Source organism: Lissotriton helveticus, chromosome 7, assembly GCF_964261635.1.
Source record: "Lissotriton helveticus chromosome 7, aLisHel1.1, whole genome shotgun sequence".
Classification (NCBI taxonomy): domain Eukaryota; kingdom Metazoa; phylum Chordata; class Amphibia; order Caudata; family Salamandridae; genus Lissotriton; species Lissotriton helveticus.
Genome location: NC_136068.1, coordinates 1,581,053,175 through 1,581,072,330, shown reverse-complemented (window position 1 = coordinate 1,581,072,330; position 19,156 = coordinate 1,581,053,175). Strand labels below are relative to the sequence as shown.

General features: G+C 44.4%; 1 protein-coding gene across 23 annotated transcripts in view; it reads right to left on the bottom strand.

The window, feature by feature from the left end:
- FLT3LG (fms related receptor tyrosine kinase 3 ligand) overlaps window positions 1–19,156 on the bottom strand; it is a 676,457-nt gene that overhangs the window by 341,872 nt on the left and 315,429 nt on the right. For 12 of the 23 annotated variants that reach the window (XM_078655107.1, XM_078655120.1, XM_078655119.1 and 9 more), the window contains one exon: window positions 2,956–3,009. The exons of 2 other annotated variants lie outside the window; for them this stretch is intronic. In XM_078655107.1, the coding sequence (XP_078511233.1) occupies window positions 2,956–3,009 (54 nt within the window). Of the gene's footprint in view, window positions 1–2,680; window positions 2,705–2,955; window positions 3,010–19,156 lie in introns of all 23 variants that reach the window. 9 more of the 23 variants (XM_078655105.1, XM_078655115.1, XM_078655109.1 and 6 more) reach the window with 1 other exon arrangement.

The window sequence follows — 19,156 nt, the reverse complement described above, 5'->3', positions numbered from 1 at the left end:
TCTTCCTACGCTAGCCTAATCATGCACATTGTAGGCCTATTTGGTTTGGACATGTAACTAAATATCATGCTTGATTTTTAGTGACGCGTTTTTGTGTATTTTCACACAGAGCGAAGGTCCTAAGAAAAGATTGCAGCGTTGGCGGAGATGTAGAACTTCTAATTATGTATGCTAAGGTACAGGGTCCGCCACTGAACCAAGAGATCTATAATCTATAACCGCTTAGCTTTAGTAGTGGAGTGTTAAGGCAGATCTGTCAGATAACATGACAGGGCTCTTTCTTTTATGTGGTTTATTAACCATGTTGATTACATTATTGACATGCATCTGTTTAATAATTGAGGCACAATTATTGCATCTTAAGAGCATGATAGTTTAAATAAACATTGTAAACGTCCTTCATATCTCTTTTTTATTTTATTGTGGACAAGTACATGTGAGAGTGCAAAAGTGAGTGTCCTGTTACCTTGATCCCTGAGAGGGTTGAGAGTGTTGTGTTCTGTGGTGCCAAATCACCTATCTCTGTAAAGTTTAGGAGGGCAAGTGAGGCACTATAGCTAATCGGGCTCGTGCTCATAGATACTGATGTGGTGTGGTGACTCAGTCCCCTACATACTGATGTTCTATGGTCCCAAGCATAGTTTTGTTCCTGAGCAGAATCCCTGCAACAGTGTCTGTGCCCGATTCATGTCTTTACCTTCACTCCTAGAGAGGATCATGTAATGTTGTGTGTATAAAGGAGCCGACAGGTAAGCATTGATTAGTTTATTGGCAGCTAGTCTTTAAAGTGCATCCAATTACCAAAAAAGCCTCATTCACAACTGACTCAACTGTCACGGAATCCTCATGGTGCCCTATGTTCTGATAAGTGAGACCCAGTGGGGAAATGAAGGGAGGGAAGGAGAGAAACAGGGGATTAGTTTGCAAGGAAAATACCACAGACTGGCCATTAGGGGGTTCAACTAGGGTTAGTTTAACGCAGAGAGGGAAACCAGCCACTAGAGGAAGGCGTCATGTAGATCACTGATTTGTACCTTAAATTGAATTGTGAAGTTTTTAGAATCTTTTGATGATTAAAATTAATTTATCTTTCTTAAATCAAAAGCACTGGGATGGACAATTACGTTATTGTGTCTGTTAGTTGATTGTTGAGTTCTGAGTGCACCCGCTCACTGAGAAGTCTGTCTGTTCTCTCCTCTCAGCCCTGTGAGTCAAGTGTGGATGGGTTGTAATCAGCAGAGTTTGCAGAGCCATAGTATGATGTACCCAGGACAGCAATGCAAATTACCTGAACCATCATGTGTAGGGACCAGCAGCCAGCAACCACCCTGTAACCCCCCTGAAGGAGGTCTGATCTGACAACTTTAGAATATTTATATGCCACTGTTTCACTGTGAGTACACAGCTAGCTGGCAGAGATAGTGTGGATGGAGTTGCATAAGAAAAAAACCTGCTTTCCATCTTTACAGCTGTGAATCTTCTGTCTTCTTACAGAGGGGCTCTCACAATTTTTGAGGTGATATATGTGAATTTTAGCGCTACTTCAGTTTGTATCAGCATGCAGCACTACGTTTGGTCTGGTCATGTGACTGATTTGCAAGAGGCCTTCCTGTGCCCAAATCAGCCTCCCAGCTGCGTCTGGCATTGCATGTAGGTGGCTGCTGAAGGCTTATGTGTGCATTAGCCAAGTCGCCCGTCCAAGTGATTGCAGCAAGGGCAGTGGACAGCAGAAGCACACTACTCCTTTTTGGCGCCTCATTGGCTAAGAAGCCACACACAGCACTTCAGTTCTTGGTCAGTGGGACAGTGTAAGAGCCATCATATTAAGAGTAGCAAAATATGTGATTCAGATGTTTTTCCACCCTAGAATGTTTCCTGACTGAACCAGTTAATTTTTCCACAGCGGCTCTCTGGTGCTGCCTGTTGCCCAGGCTTATTTTTTTCAACTATTATTAGTACAATGATTAAAACGACTGTGTGCATGAAACGAAGGAACAACTGTGTTCACAGACATGAACTACTTTGCCCCACCATCAATAAGGAGAGAAAATGTAAACATCCATGAAATTATGTTGGTTGGTCCCCAAACTTGACAGACATCCCCACCAAGGTGATGCATAAAGGGGGCTGGCCCAAACTAGCTAATGGCTGAGAGGTCTAACCATAAACCCATGCTTTATATATAGGTGTATGTATTTGTACTTGTGGTCATAGTAGTGGTAACAATAGGTATTTGAAAAATCTAAAGCAATCTGTATGTAGCCAGATCGAACAAATTGTCTGTATTTGCATTATTATGAGGATGCGTCTATTTTTAATACAAACACACACAGAAAAAAGCAAACAGGTATTATAACTAGGGCACTCGATTTTATGGTATTTATTTTTCTAACATTTCTGTCTGTATTTATCCATATTTATTTTTGGGCATTCTTATTGGTATTTATCCATATTTATTTTGTTTTTTGAGGATAAACAGTCGTAAAACCATATATTTCCATGTTTATTTAAGTAATAAACATGCACTCATACTTTGATGCCTGCCGCATTTTAGCAAATTAAGCAGCCCAATACAGCCAAACACTACACCCACATGTAAATATAGCATTATATACAAATATATGTTGACTAATGCCTGTATTTAAGGAAATCTCATCCTGTTTCTTTTTTTTTAACTTACCATGCTTTCTGCTCTGCTGTTGGCCTGCAATTCATGAAGGACAGAATGAAGAGTTACTCACAAGAAACACGATTTTTTGTATTTTTCCGCTTTTAAAAATAAATACAGGCAGAAAACACATTGTTTTCTGTCTGAATTTATCTGTAAAAATCTGTAAAAAATGGAAAATTAGGAGCCTTAATTATAATTATCTGTGCACTGACCATCACTGGTAGTGTACACTTAGTTTTGTTCACAAGTCACTATCTACTCAAATATTTCATGTCAAGGCTCACCATTTTGAGGTTGGTTATTACAGAGACAGGGTAATCCAAAGGGAGATAGTCACACTGTGAAAAAATAAAAAAGACAACCATTAAAACATACAAGATAAAAAGTAAACTTTCTTTACATTAAAGATACAGTATAATGTCACATGAACAATGCACACTGAAGTGCAATTTGTTCAGATGGAAATTAAAATTGCTCTCCACTCACCATCTCTAAATGATATTACTGTATATGGCATCCATAATAAGTCATCAGCAATAAAATAGGACCTGGATCCTGATACTCCACTGCTGTCGCAGTAGAGAGGGAACAACCAGACTGAGCTTTTACTGGTGTAGTGTTACAGAGGGGTAGAAGTTGGGAGTGGAAGTATTCCCTTCACTAGCTTCCTCTACCTCCCTATCTAAGAGAGGGAGAGAGGCTGATTCTTTGCCTTTGCTTGGGGATCCGGAGTTGGACTGGTAGATTGTGATTCGCCAAGTCATTTTCTTTGGGTCCACAGAAATGCAAGAGAAGTGTTGGAGTGTTGATTGAAGCTGTGGCACTGCTGTCTTTCCTGCCTTCTGAGGGTCAGTGCAACCCTGCAAGACACAGTGGATCTCTGCCGTCTTCAGCAGTGAAACGCCGCCAAGAAGAGTGCCAGAGTTGTTCCAGTTTACCGAGAGAACAGCTGCTAAAGGTTAGGAGGGAAAGGGAATCTACTTATTGAGATGGACTAGGGTAGCAGGTCACTGTCGCAGGGATTCTGCTTGCACCGAACTGTGGCTTGGGACAACAGAATGTCAGAATCCAGGGACTGTGTCTCTCTGCCACATCTGTGCCTTTCAGCCCAAATGTCCTGGCTACCTGAACGCCTAAACTTCTCAGACTAGCAGGTAATGTTGGCAACCTAGAACACAACACTCTAGTCCTTAAGGGAACCGTGGGAACAGATCATCACCTTTCGATTCTCACTTATGCATGTCCATACTAAATAAAATAAACACATGAGGAAGGTTTACAATATTTATTGAAACTATCATGCTCTATTATGAAGCAAGTGTGTCGCAATTGGAAAACATACACAACTAAGTAAAGGAATCAACATTACTAGCAAACTGTATACAATGAAAAGCCCTAACATGTTAATGATATATCTGTCAAAGCCTACCCCCACTTAGTGAGCACAGAGATATATCAGTGATCTCTGGGATTAGCACAGGACCATATACCTGGTATTTTGTAGTTAGGTGCTTCACATCATAAGTATAAACTCAATTTACACTAGACTGGGGTGCCCTTTCCATGACCTGTCACTCAAGAATTCCCCTCTGATTTAAAAAGGGCAGGTCTAGGTTTATATGATAGGAAGTATCATGTTGGAAAACAGTAGCTGTGCTTTTGTGTTGTGTCTAAAAGTTAGGAGATATTGCTGACTGATCACATTAAAACAGTGCACCATGTTTTTCGATCTTGTACAAAATGTTCAGACTGAGTCCCGAGATGCAGAACTTCGTAACAAATCGCATGTGCAGCGTATTTCGAAAACCATATTGTGGCACAAAAACAAACATTATGTGTGGCTGTACGAAGCAAAAGGCAGCCTAAAAGATGAAATATGCAAAGGAGAACCAATGTAGGTCCAGAAGGAAACTTACTACACCTTCTCCGTCGGGAAAGTTACTTAGGGGGTCATTACGATTGCGGAAGGCCCGCCAATGCCAGCAGTGCGGTGGCGGGCCCTCCAACATCGTACTGCTGTTCCCCCATAGTACAATGGCAGGAGGAATCGTTGATGAAGCGCGGCGGTCATAAAGACCGCCCGCCACGGGTCCGCCACAGTCAATCGGAACGATTGCCTGGCTTACCCGGCCAGCATGCGTAGAATGGTGGCGGTTCCTAGTAGGCACCGTCCCCCAAATTACAATGCTGCTGAAAACCAGCCTTTTCATGATGGTGAAACTGTGATGGAAAGGCTGGCGGGGATTTGATTTGGGGGCCTGTTGCAGGACCCCCTTGTGTTGGGGTGAGGTGGTTGTGCACTGGGGTACCGCCCTGAATTTCCCTGCACCAGGTGGAAGGCACACGTAGTGCAGGGGAACATAAGACATGGGTTTTTGACATTACAGCAGGTGCTGCAGCCAGCAGCACCCACCGCAATGTTAAGGTTGCAGGATGCAACCACCCCTGTGGCAAAAGCATCGTAATCGGAGGTGCAGAACCATCGCCTTACAGACGGGCGGTCCCAGTCCCAGTATCAATGGCGGGGGACATAGTAATGACCCCCTTAGTGACTAATAAAATAATAAAAAGGCACAAGGAAAGATAAGTTAATTCAAAGTCATGCTAATAAGCATGTTATACAAAACAATTCTAATCATAATAAAAAATATAACGGGTAGATTATAAAAAAGTGGCCAAATTTAAGCAGAAACAGAGGCATCTGAGATATTTTCCATAAGATCAATGTTCAGTGAATTCAGAACGGATTCCATCTCCGCAGGCGATGATTATGCAACTGCCTAATGTAAAAGTTCAAAAGAACAGATATTATCCTCATTATCAGCTGATTCTGAGGAAGAAGCCTGCTATCCTGAATCTGTGTTATTAGAGCCAGAATAAGTAATCCTTGTGCTGAAGCACCCACCTTCCCCAGAGGGAGTGACTCGTACCAAGCATCTTTAAGCAGCCGCCAAGTTCATGGGACAACTCCAAAAATGGGTCTTGATAGGACTCATCGACAGGTTCTGTCCACGGCAACCAGCATTGGCAGAGCTAGGCAGACATCCAGTGCCCATTTGAAGAGGCACCATCTGCAATGAAACTCGAGTTGTATGCAGGTAAACCAGGTGGGTCAGAATGAAAATGACTAGTCCGTGTTCAATTCCTGGAGCACAGTAGATGCAAAAAATCGTAAAAAGTGCTCATGGTGCAGCTGGACCAGTGGTAACTGCATTATTAGTGGGCTTCAAAACTGAACATCCATTGCAGAGTAGCAAAAATAAACCCAAAATGCCGCAAATGAGGAATAACACTAACGGATGCCCCCAAATACACTTGAAATAAGTATCTGCAATGCAATGGGTCTTGCATTTAGGAGCTATTGGCACTATAAATGTCAATAGCTTAAATTCTTGCAAATGCGAGACCTATTGAATTGCGAGGCTGGTCCAGTGTGCATTTAGTTGGCCTGGCACTATGGTCAGGTTACATTGGGTAGATTTCAATGGAGTCTGTTTGTCAATGAGTTCCAGAGCTTTTAGCTCATAAGTCATTTGGGCCGTTCGCACCTTGTCTATCACCTTGTGATTATAACGCCCCGTACAGTGGCTTTGAAGGCATCCCTTAACACATGTGGGGGAGTCTCCTGATCAGCATTGTGTGTAAAGTATTCAACTATGGTTAAAGATGATTGGTTTACTGGGTCTCTCAGGATTTGGAAGTTGAGGTGGTAGTGTTGATGGCCCTTGCAGCGAGAGCGTCCATCTTTCCAGATAAGAGCTAGGTGCGTCTGACCAGATATTGAGATGTCTGATATGGTTGCTGATTCGAGCATGATAAGTTCTGAGAACGTAATCAGGACATCATTGATGCATGAATAGATTGAATGTATATGTTAAAAAAAGGACTAATGTTTCTCGTCTGGGTGTCATCAGGCATCAAGCATTCCTTGTACTGTAATTTCTTTTTTGAGCAGGGTGGACATTACTCCTGTGCCTTGATAAACATTGGCATTCCAATCTTTTTCTGGGTCCCATGCCAAATTGAAGTACCCTCTCCCCACTAGGATGTGCCCGTTCACAGCTTGGAGCTGGTGTGCCAGGAGTGTGCGCAAGTAAGACTCTTGCACTATGTTCGGGGCATATATGTTTAACAGCATGATGTTAGTTGTTCCCCTGGGTAGAACTATTTTAATGGTAAGTAGGCCCCTAGCCGATGTGGGGGTTGCACAGGATCGCAAACCCTGCTGCCTTGGATAGGGGGGAGGCCCAATATTGATGAGAATAATTCTGGTAACATATGTGCCTTTGGACCTCTTGAATGAGGTGTGTTTCCTGAAGGAAGAGTATACCAGGGTCTTGTTGCAGGAGATAGTGCCAAATCTGGCATTGTCTATTTGGCAAATTGTGATCCCTAATATTGAAGGAGAGGAGTTTTAGTGTGGGTGGTGCAGTGTCTGATGGTGAGTTGTGCAGACTGTGTGTGGAGTAGACAGTGCATGTGTCAGTAAGATGTGTTGTCATGTCCGGTGTTCATGTTTGTGACCAAGATTATGGGGTTGATCTGTAACCAGTAGGGAAGAGGGAGCGAGGGCGCTATAATGAAACGCATATAACTCTAATAGGCCAACTGGAACAGTCTATGGCCATCTGTAGTGTGGGAGTTGTTATGTTTACCCACTTGAGGTGGGACCCTCGAAGGTGTGACACGAGGAGCCAGTGAGATTTTACCAGGTATGGAGCCAGTCATTGAAAGCAGTATCTGAGGTAGAGGGTAGACGGAGGGCAGGTGAGAAAGTCCCTGTATCTGTGTTTGACCCCATTGGAAGAGCATAGGTAGGTAGACTGATCATTAAGCTGGTTGCACCTATCTACGATGAGGATGCTGCTGGTGATGACCCCCATGTTATTCTGAGAAGGTGTGAGATGGCTTTGGCCTCAGTGGTATTCTTCTCACCAAGTGGTCAGTTCCTTATACTCCAGGCCGTTAGCCAATCTGGGCCAAGGTTTAGACGCTCCTCAGGTTGCTCATCCTGGTTTAGTTCGCTTCCTTTCTCTAGTGGAAGGCCCAGCAGGGTTCTGAGAAGGTGTGAGATGGCTTTGGCTTTGGCCTCATTGGTATTCTTCCCACCAAGCTGTCGGTTCCTTATACTCCAGGTCGTTAGCCATTCTGGGTCAAGGTTTAGATGCTCCTTGGGTTGCTCATCCTGGTCTGGTTTGCCTGCTTTCTCTAGTGGAAGGCCCAGCAGGGTTCTTGCTTCCGCAAGAGACTGTATAATCCAATGTTTTCCTGTCCAGAGAAACATATACTGCTGAAAGGATGTCCCCATTGATATCTAATGCGTTTTTTGTTGAGAAAGTCTGTAATGTGCTAAAGTCTTTATGCGTCGGAGTGTGGATGCCAAAAGCTTTTGAAAGAGGAAGATGGTGTGGACTCATAAGTTCAAATCTTTCCCTCTAGCCATGCATGTGATTTCTTCCTTGCCATCAAAGTAGTGTGCCTGTGTGAGGATATCTGGGGCCGTATCGGTTCCATTGAAACTGATGAAGACTCGGTGAGTCTGGTCCAGACTGGTGATAGTAGTTCTCGACTGCCTCTGATCGCCTAGAGTAAGACTTTGGTAAACGTCAGGATGTCCATTCTTTCTGCGTCCTTGGGGACTCCCAACACAAGTATATGTTTACGCCTGCTGTTTTTCGAGGTCTTCCTGTTTATTTGCAAAACCATATTTTGTTTCTCTAGCAGTTGCACTCTCTGCCACAGCATTTGTTGGTCCTAAATACTCTAGTCCATTGCGCCCTCTAAGACATCTACACGTTGGCCTTCTACCTTCCCTAATTCTTGTTGGCAAGACTTAAATTCAGTTCTAACTAGTCCAATTTCGGAGCACAGCTACATCAAATAATGGTCTATATGTCCATCACAGAGCTCTCTTAGTTATGTTTGCTTTTACCATGATGTCAATGTCTGGGTAGGAGTCACCGGGCAGGACTGTGCTCTTCAAAGAGTCCTATGGCTGTGGTGGGAGGCCTGCGATCTGGTAATAGGATTGTCAGCAGTATATACAATTCCTGTACAGTCAATTTGGCGCAAGGCCTGTTACTCTGAGGTGAGCGTTATTCGGTCCTCTTGATTCGGACGGTCACAGCGAGTCCGGTGACAACATTGGGTCCCGTCTCTTTGAGCCGCCTGTCGAGGGCTTTAGCTTCCAAACTTGGGCTGCTTTTGTGAGGCTTTAGGCTAAGGAGGAGTGGAGTTCTATTTAGCTATGTCTGTCTCCTGCTCAGCTTGGCCTCGGCCCTCCATACATTCATTTTAAAAGTGATTTTTATTATTAAAAAAAAATATTTGCCAACCTTTCTAGCTTGCGACAGTCAAATTAGGAATGGGGAAAGCTGGAACTCACCAGGGAATAGACAATTTGCATTTAGAGGAGAATGACTGAAGTGTGGTTATGCAAGGGATCAGTAGGCATGACTATTCAGAATATAGTAATGTAAAGCTGAGATGGTTAGTAGTGGAATTCTGAACCCTATTCTTTCCTTTAAGGTTTATCGGCAAATGAACAGTTTGCACTATAGGTCCATGTTTGTACACTAAAATACTGATGAATGTCAAAGAAGATTCTTATTTGTGGAAGCATAAACATGTATTTAAACAAATCAGTGATGCACCTGCTTAATTAAGCACATTTCTTTATAAACTGATCAAACAATAAGTAAATACCAATGCCAATCGTTTGAATTCAGCATAACCAAAATCTAACGTTTTATGAAACTTCACTAACACAATCAACTACACCGGCAACAGCACTACACACAAAACTGGTATAGCACTTAAGCAGTGTAAGCTTTACTTGTACATACAGAAAAAATACATCATTGACAGCAACTACACTTCACTATTTATTCCTAAAGTGGACGTCAATTAAAACATTATATATAGTGTAAATGTAGTCTTCAATTCACCTCTCGCTGATGTAGAAGTAGCTTGTGTGTTTATAAATATTTTTTTTATTTTTTTTCCTTGAAACAACCAAAGGTGACAGGGACGTTATAGTTAGGCTCAAATTTCACTCGTACAAAACCAGTGAAATACAGCAGTCATAGTTACCTCAGGTAACTATAACTTCCGCCCCTGCAATGCACTACCTATGACCTCACATATTACATCACTTATGACAGTCAGTGACATCACTGATGACATCTCAAATGACATCACTGATGACATCAGCAAGTGAGTGCAAGTGTTTTTAAGAGTTTATGACTGACTGACTGAATTATTTATTGAGCGCACTTATGCTGAGGCGTCTTGGCGCTGTAGGAGGAATGTGACGGAACTACCAGTTAGACCATAGAGACGAGCCAGGTTTTTAAAGCTTTTCTAAATCGGGTCTTTTTTGTATCAAGGCGTAGCTCAGTGGGCAGGGTGTGGGAATAGTTTTGCTGCCTGGTAGGAAAAAGACTTGCCACCCCAGCGGACTTTCTTAGTTCTAGGCAGGCAAATCAGTCCCAGACTACCCGATCATAATATGCGGGACGGCACATAGCGAGGAAAGAGGTTTATCATGTCCTCAGCCCCCCTTCCATTGAGGGTTTTGTGGACTAGACAGAGGGCCTTAAATTTCACTCTTTGCCTGACAGGAAGCCAATGGAGTTGTCGAATAGCGTTAGATGTCGGGTGACGTTTGGGGAGATCTAGCAGTACTCTGGCTGCTGCGTTTTGCAATGACTGGAGTTTTGTGAGCTGTTTTTCATCAATTCCTAAATACATAGTGTTACAGTAGTCAATGTGGGACAGTACCAGGGCTCCAACTACTGTTTTTCTCAGTGTGAAAGGTATAAATGGTAGGATTTTCCTAAGGACCTTGATTATGAAGAAGCAGGCCGATGTAAGTTGATTGATTTGTGAGGTACATGTTAGTTTTTTATCGATCATGAATCCTAAGTTCTTAACTTTTTGTGCCGGGACAGGGCAGGTGCCAGCTTCTGGAGGCCACCATAGATGACTCCAGATAGAGGGTTTTTGTCCAAACTCAATCACCTCAGTTTTTACGGTGTTGAACTTCAAAAAGTTCTTATTCATCCAGCTCTTTACACTTAGGAGACAGTTACGAAAACGCTCCGCTGTGACTTCCACCGTCTAGGAGAGTGACACCACTAACTGAGTGTCATCAGTGTAAGACACTAATCGCAGGCCATGAGATTTTATACGTTTTGCCAGTGGGGTCACGTACAGATTAAACAGGGTAGGAGAGAGCGCTGATCCCTGGGGGACACCACACGGGAGAAAAAACTCTCCAGACTGAAATCCCTCCCAGTGGATTTGCTGTACTCGGGCTTCTAAGAAGGACCTAAGTAGGGTTAAAGCAGTATCTGTGATACCTACAGCTCCAAGCCTATCTAGTAGGACTCAGTGATTGACGGTATCGAAAGCTGCCGTCAAGTCCAGCAGTATTAGGACAGCTCTACCTCCTTCGACCATGGTCCTGCGGATTTCTTCAGTGGCCATTATTAAAGCGGATTCCGTAGAATGACATGACCTAAAGCCATGCTGGGTGGGGTCTAAGATGTTATTAAGGTCCACAAATTCCATTAATTCCTGGTTCATTGCTTTTTCAAGTATCTTAGATGGTAAAGGAAGGCAGGATATTGGACGATAGTGCTTGGTCTCCAATGGGTCCAGAGATTCCTTTTTCAGGATGAGTCTTCTTCCATCTTTGAGGGAAGACTCCAGACCTTATTATCTCATTGAGCAGAGGGGTCAAAGTAGAGCTAATTACTTCGGGGGCCAGGTGAAGTATATAAGGAGTACATGGGCCCAGGGGTGAGCATGATTTAGTCTGAATTAGAAGGTTTGTGACCAGGTTCTCATTTAGGGAGGAAAATTGGGAAAGATGATTCACAGGGGATTCTATTTGTTCCTTGTGGTCAGTTCCCATTGCTGCTGACAATTTGTGAAGTTCGTCATGAACAGCTTGAACTTTTTGTTGGAAAAACAGGGCCAAATTATCCACAAAATGTTGGTCCGGGACAAAAATTGTGTCTCAAGGGCACTTCGCTAGTTTAGAAATAGTTTTGAACAATTCCTTTGAGGAGTTTGTGGCCTCTTGAATTTTTTTGGTAAAGAAGGCCGATTTGGCCTCTTTTATCTTTATTTTATAATCTTGTAGGGCACTAGTGTATTCTTTCCTATGTTGAATGCTGTAGTCGGATCTCCAGATCCGTTCCTGGCGTCGGCATTTAAGTTTAATAAGTTTAACATCAGCTGTGTACCATGGTGAGGTGACTAATCGTCTCCTTGGTTTCTTTATTTCCCCCTCGGCCAGCTCATTTATAGCCTGGTTGATCCATACATTGAATTTATTGGCCCCACCATTGCTATCATCTATTGAGGGGGCATTTCTGGGCAGGATTTTAGTTAATTGGTCTCCTTGAATGTTCTTCCAGGCCCGCGTTTTTTGCTGGGAGGGAATGATCCCTTCGGCGAGTGATAGGGGAGTTGGTTTTTATATTAAAATAGATGGCCGCGTGGTCCGACCATGGAACTGGCTGGACCGATGTTACCTCAATGTGGTCATTGTTAGTAAAAATGCCATTGAGCGTATGGCCCGCTTGATGCGTAGATTTTGATACTATCTGTTCCATCCCAAATCCCTGAAGGTTATCAATAAGGGCGGAGGCGTCAGTGTCATTATTTTCCTCTAAATGGAAGTTAAAATCGCCTAGCACTGTAAAAGTGGCTGTGTCTTGGCAAGATTCTAGGAAGGTTTGAAGTGTTCTGATAAAAGGGGCTCTAGGTCCAGGTGGCCTGTACATCAAAAGGCCTGACAGAATTTCTTGGTTCTTGTCCTTGACGCTAAATGTCATAGCCTCAGCCTCCAGGCCAGATTGTGGATGGACATTTACTTTGAAATGTGAGCGATTTAGTAATGCGATTCCTCCCTCTGCTGCTCCTATCCTGTCTACCTGGTCCACTGAGTATCCAGTAGGGACAGCAAAGTTCTAATCTGGTCCTGATGTGTGAGACGCCCATGTTTCAGTGAGGAAAACCAAATCAGCAGAGTTGTCTGATATTAGGGTTTCTAACTCATATTTGTGCTTGGGCATGGATCTGGTGTTTAATAGGATACTTTTTATTATTTTTTGATTATCACATATGGGCCTATTAGTTAGTTTGCTATATACAGGAGTGCTCGCCAGATATGGGGTTGTAGTGTTATTCTCGAACCTGGTAGTGTTTGTATGCTGAGGGCCGTCAAATTCTATCTCATAACCATAACATACCTGTAGCCTTTGCTTATATGAAGTGAAATTCTATGGTTTTATAACAAGTAGTCATGATTGCAGAGAGGTGGAGAGCAGGAAAGGGCCTCTGACAAACTCTCAGGGATCCACCTGTAAGGGACTTACTGGAGGTAACAGGATGGCTTCTTGGCCCCAAGGTCCCTCTTCATCCAAGAGAACTTCATCCCCATCTAGCAGTGCACCAGGAGGCGCGTTTGCAGAGTGGTGGAGAAAGTCGTGGCGTGGCCTCTGAAACCTCTCAGCAATCCTGCTGTGAGTGTGGGACTTACTGGATGTTACAGGAGGGCTTCTTGCCCCCCCCCCCCCAGGACAAGCAGCAGCCAAGGTGACTTCAACCCCCAACAAGTGGGGGTTGAAGAGTGGTGGAAAAAGGGGGTATGACCTCCAAAGACCACTCAACAATCCGGCAGTGTGGGACTTACTGAAAGTAACAGAAGGGCTTGTTGGCCCCCAAGGACCCTCTGCAGCTAAGGGGACTTTATCCTCCAACTAGTTGTGTGCCAGGTGGCACATTTGCAGAGTGGTGGTGAAAGGGGAACAGGGCCTCTGGCAAATTGCCAGTCTTTTCTTTTTATTATTTATTTGGTGAGGGGACTGCATTGACCTTCCCCGGGCCAATTCCGCCCTTGGAAACCCAATCCCCAAGGGGCCAGGCCTATTTAGAATGGGGAAGGGGGGGCATAGAGCCAACCTCCCCAGGCCGATTTTGGTCCCACGGACCCCGTCCCCTGGGGTCTGGCCATTCAAAAATATTAAAATTATAAAGTAAAAGGGAGGGGCCCACTCCCGTGCCTATTTCGGGCTGCAGACCTCATCCCCCTGTGCCAGGCCTCTTTTTTTTAATTTACATTTTTTATATAATAATGAGAGGGGGCTGCGCGGCCCCCATCAATGCTGATTTCGTCCCCAGGCACCCGATCTCCCAGGGCCCGGTCTCTACTATGGCTGAGCTGGTCCTATCCAGGGCAACCACGTAGGATGGTCCCTGCCGGCCCCCACCTCCTGCTGGGGCCGGCATTGCTTTTACAGAGCAGGAGCTGCCAACATGCAGCTTCCTCTCTGTAAAAGCATTTGTGCTCCGCTTTGAACAAGCAAGAGCAAAACGCTCCAAACAGAGCACAGTTTGCTATACCTCGGCGGGAGCAGTAAAGCTTCGACCAAGCCATAGCAAACAGCTATGTCCCGGGGGTGGGAATCCCGGGACATAGCAAGAGCCGGTCCTGGAGGATGGCAGTCCCCAGGGCCAGGTACGGCTCATGGAGGGGGGCTACGCGCCCCTCTCCTTTCTTAATTAAGGGCATTACCCGGGGAAGTGGTGGTCCCCAGGGCCATGAACGACCCAGGAGAGGGGCCCTCATACATTTCTAAAATAAAAAAGGAGTTTGGCTACACTGAGGAGAGGGTCCCCGGGGGGTTCCATGATGCCCCACATGTCAAAACTAAAAAGCCCCAGGGAGGTGGTGGTCCCCGGGACAAGGGAAGTCCGCGAGGCCCCTTCATTGCATTAGCCCTCGGAAGGTGGCATTCTCGTGGGGCGGAGGAGGGGGTGCCACACGGGCACCACCCCGCATTGTTATAAAACTCCCCCACCGGAATTTGAAAAAGGCATATTGGAGCCAGACCGTCTTTTTTTCTTTCATTTTGCCACTGATTAGAGCGTCCATCCGTGAATTTGCAGCAAAATTAAAATTTTAAAAATGCTTTTGAACACCTCCCCACCCCACCAGAAATAAGGGATCAGGGTGTTTTCCTAACCTGTCCGCATTTCTTGTGGGACTGGGATTCAAGCCGAGTCCCAAGATGGCTGCCAACACGTTCTAGTTGAAGTGTTGGTAGCCAATCAAATTTCTGTAGGATCCACGACTCCACTGTAAGAGCTTGCGTCCACACATATCTATATTTTTAAACTTAAATATCTATACATCTACTGAATGGATTTACACCAAATCACAAAAAGCACGCTTTCTGGATCAACATCCAGCTTTCTGCCAAATTTGGCGTAATTCTGTTCATCAATTCGGGCTGTAGTTGTGTTAAAAAAAAAAAAAATTGACAGGGGAACAAAATGTTTTGGGTTCCACTTTTTTCTCGGGCCCCACTTGACGGATTACCCCGAAACTTTCAACACAGCAGCTGAACCAAAATGGTTAAGCTTTATGAAAATGTTGTGAAGAGTCATAAACTGGCACCAAAGTTATTGGCAAAACAAAAAGCTTTTTTCCTACGGAAATGTTGGTCCTAACTATAACTACCTACTGGCTATCGGCAGTAGGTAATATATATACAGGGCTTGAAAAATTCACACTCGTTATGGTGAGCCACATTTAATCAGGATGAACTATTTTTAGAGCCTACTCGCCCATTCTAGCGAGCTGACAACAGGTGTTCTGCTTGCTCACAAACAGTGAATGAGCAATAAAGATGCCTTTAAATCTTGTTATCTTGTCACATTTGCTTTGCTTTCAGAGACAGAAGTCAAAAGTCAGTTTGTCTTCCTACATTTACTTTTCTTTCTGTGATTGAAGTTAGAGGATTTTGTAAAGTGAACTGTGTGACAATCACACTTTACAAAGCATTAGAAATGAAAGGCTGTATGATTTCAGACTTTTATTTCTAACTTAACACTGAAATAGCTAATAAGCTAACTTTTCAAACATTTCAAATATATTTCAATTGTTATGAAGAAAGCAAACACAAGGAGATGATGGACGGAGCGCAGAAACTTTTCAGACATTTACCCCCAGTCACAGATCTGGGTTGAATCCATCAATGGTCTTTAGCTCACTTTGTCACCCCAGTTCAGACCCAGCCATATGCAAATCAGTCTTGACCCTGTTCCTTATGGGAACAGTCCAGCCCGAACTGCCAAGGCAGGTCTTTCCTGGACCAGAAACAAGCACCCTGGGACGCGTTTTGGGGAAACACCCTTCCTCAGCAAGGCTAGCTTTAAACCAGTGGCAAAGTGAGCAAGGGACCCATGTCTGGGCATACCCTGCCAACTTAGGGCGAACAAAGCAAACACAGGGAGATGAGGGTCAGAGCGCTGAAACTTTTCAGACACTCAACCCCAGTCACAGATCTGGGTTGAATCCATCCCCGTTTAGCTCACTTCGCCACCCCAGTTCAGACCCAGCCATATGCAAATCAGTCTTAACCCTGTTTCTTATGGGAACAGTCCAGCCCGAACTGCTACGCCAGGTTTTCTCTGGATCGGAAACAAGCACCCTGGGACTGGTTTGGGGGTAACACCACTCATCAGCCAGGCTAGCTTGAAGCCAGTGGCAAGTTATGAAAACACATACTTGTAATTCTGTGTTGAAAAAAAAAATTCTTATAGGAGCAAAACAAATTGGAACACTTTACTTGGTGATGTGCCAGTTTTAAATATTTTTGCAGAAACCCAATTTCCAAACATTGTTTATGCACTATATAGTTTTATCAGTAAAACTACATGTTAGTAAGAAAGTTTTGTGGCCATTTCAATCAAAAATGTGTTTTCTGTAAATGACTGCCACATCATGCTTTAGTAATATATTTATGAACAGTGAGTTTTTAAACAAGAAGTGGGAAGAATTTTCCAGCTTCTGCCCAGATGAAAATGCTATTTGTGAACTAATAGGCACTCCATGGATCATGTGTGCCCCATATGTGGGCGGGATTTAGAAAAAAATGACTTACCTTGTTGTTGCCGGTCGCCATCCGCCGCCTCTCCTCCAATGCAGGAACAGGAAGCACCTAGGCTCCCAGGCTCCCTTAGCCAATCATGATGCTGCCTTACTGCCACATCGTGATTCGGCGCTCAGACAGTGGGCCTGTGCTTGTTCTACACCCAGGCAGCACAAAGCAGGTGGAGAACATGCAATGTGCGTGTGACAGTTTGGCTGACCCAAGATGGCCGGCCAAACCATCATGTGCACTTTAGGGGCAGCAGCAAGCACTCCTCTTCCCTCTCCCAGGCTGTGACAAGCCCAGCCCGCTCGCTCCAACCTGGCTGGCTTCTTACAGAAGAAGAAAATGATAACGTAATGTTATTAATGCTGGTTATTAAAATGTCCCCCAAAGATCTGGACAGACTGCTTGTAATAAAAGAGGATCTGCTTTCATGGTTGACCCCACTTTTTGCTTGATGTCAGTCTGTTCTTGACCTAGTTTGCTGGGATCCGATAATCAGGACCCCAGCAACTGTGCTTTCTCCTCTAAATTGACCTATTAAGTACTTTTTTTTTAACATTTATTTTTATTGAAGAAAAACAGGGGAATTAATACATTCACTAAGTAATCACAATCGATAGTAATGGACACAGAAAGGATTCTTGAATGGCTGTAACATTGGCATGGAGCAGTGAAAGAGAAATACAAATAGATCATAAGACAAGTAGCGATAGTACACAGTTCCAGTTTGACAACACAATCACTAATAGTACAGTTAGTCCCTCTCCTAGACCCCAAATTCATTGGTGCACTACGGGGTTGCATCACTTGTAGTGACATCTGGTGGGTCACATATGTATCCCCGGAATGCATTCCACACTCCCCAAACCTTTTCCCATTTACGAGGGCATCCACGGTGTATAAAGACCGCCCTCTCAGCCACCATGGTTACATCCATATCCCTACGCTATTGTCTGAGAGTTGGGGTGGTATCCGACCCCCATAACATAGCAATATTACGTTTGGCTACAGTCAAGCCCAACATCACCCAATCCTGCTGCTGATGAGTAAGGTCATTAGGGGCCAGATGTAGGTGGCCGTTTCAGGCCATTTACCGACCGGTAACGGACGATTTTGGCCGTTACCGATCGGTAAATGGGTGACAGGTATGTAGGGGGCATTTTTTTACCGATTCGGTAAAATTACCGATTCAGTAATTTTACCGAATCGGTAAAATAAAAATTCGGTAAATTTACCGAATCTGCGGCACCCAGATGTAGGTGGGACTCTTCTGAGTCCCAGAGACCTTACCGAATCGGTATTTTACCATCAAATCCAATTTGATGGTAAAATACCGATTCCGGTGTGCATGCACATGTGTGCATGCACACCTATGCCATGTGACAGGCAGACCTGCCCTTAGGGCATGTATGCCTGCCACATGGCACCCGAGCCTGTTTTGGGGGGGCCAGAGGGTGTCAAAGTGACACCCCCTGCACCCTTGTGAAAATCGGTATTTACCGATTCTGTAAATACCGAATCGGTAATGCCCATTCATTCCTATGGGCTTCAAAGCCCATAGGAATGAATGGGCATTACCGATTCGGTATTTACGGAATCGGTAAATACCGAATTTTTCAGATTCGGTATTCCAGCACATCTGGAATACCTACATATCCACCCCTCAGATTTACTGATTCTTAATTACCGAATCGGTAAAATTCGGTAATTTTCGGTAATTAAGAATCGGTAAATCTATTCTACCTACATCTGGCCCTAGGTTCCTACACGTTTAGGAGACAGCGTCTAGGTTCTGGAAGGAGTGAGATATCTATCGTTTGGGAGATGGTGTGCATAATCTTGGTCCAGTATGCTGCTATCTGTGGACAGTCCCATATTGTGTGGAAAAACGTACCCTCCTCCCCGCAACGCCGAAGACAATATCGATGTTGGGCGCTCCCTATTGCATGTAATGTGACCCTAGTGTAGTATGTACGGTGCAATACTTTTAGTTGGATTAGTCTGAGTCGTGAGGGGATGGCCGCTTCTCTGGGGGGACGATAAGGCCTCTTGCCATTACGAGTCGTCAAAGTCGCCCACATCCTGGATCCATTTAAGGGCAAAAGATAAAGAAAAGGCAGTGCTTAATTATGAGTGGGTGTGCAGTCGAGCCAAGGGTCACTCACCTGGGGTTATAGTAACATAAATTTGCACTTGTCCCCGCATCGCCGCACTGAAATCAATTATCACGCCACAGTAAAACCATATCAGAGCTCAACATGAAGTGTTTGCAATATACCAACTCATATGAATACTGAGGGGCTTATTACGATGTCGGGTGGACTCACGTCCGCCTGACTCTGTTGTGGTTTTGTAACCGCCTGACCTTAGGTCAGCAGTTCCAACCACAGAATTTAGATGTGACTGCATCCATTTTTCAATGGAAGCTTGCGCAGTGGGCAGAAAAGGCTTGCACCACGAGCTTCCATTGAAAAATAGATGTTTTCAAACATCCCTGCACCGTGTAACAGACACCATGAGGTGCCAG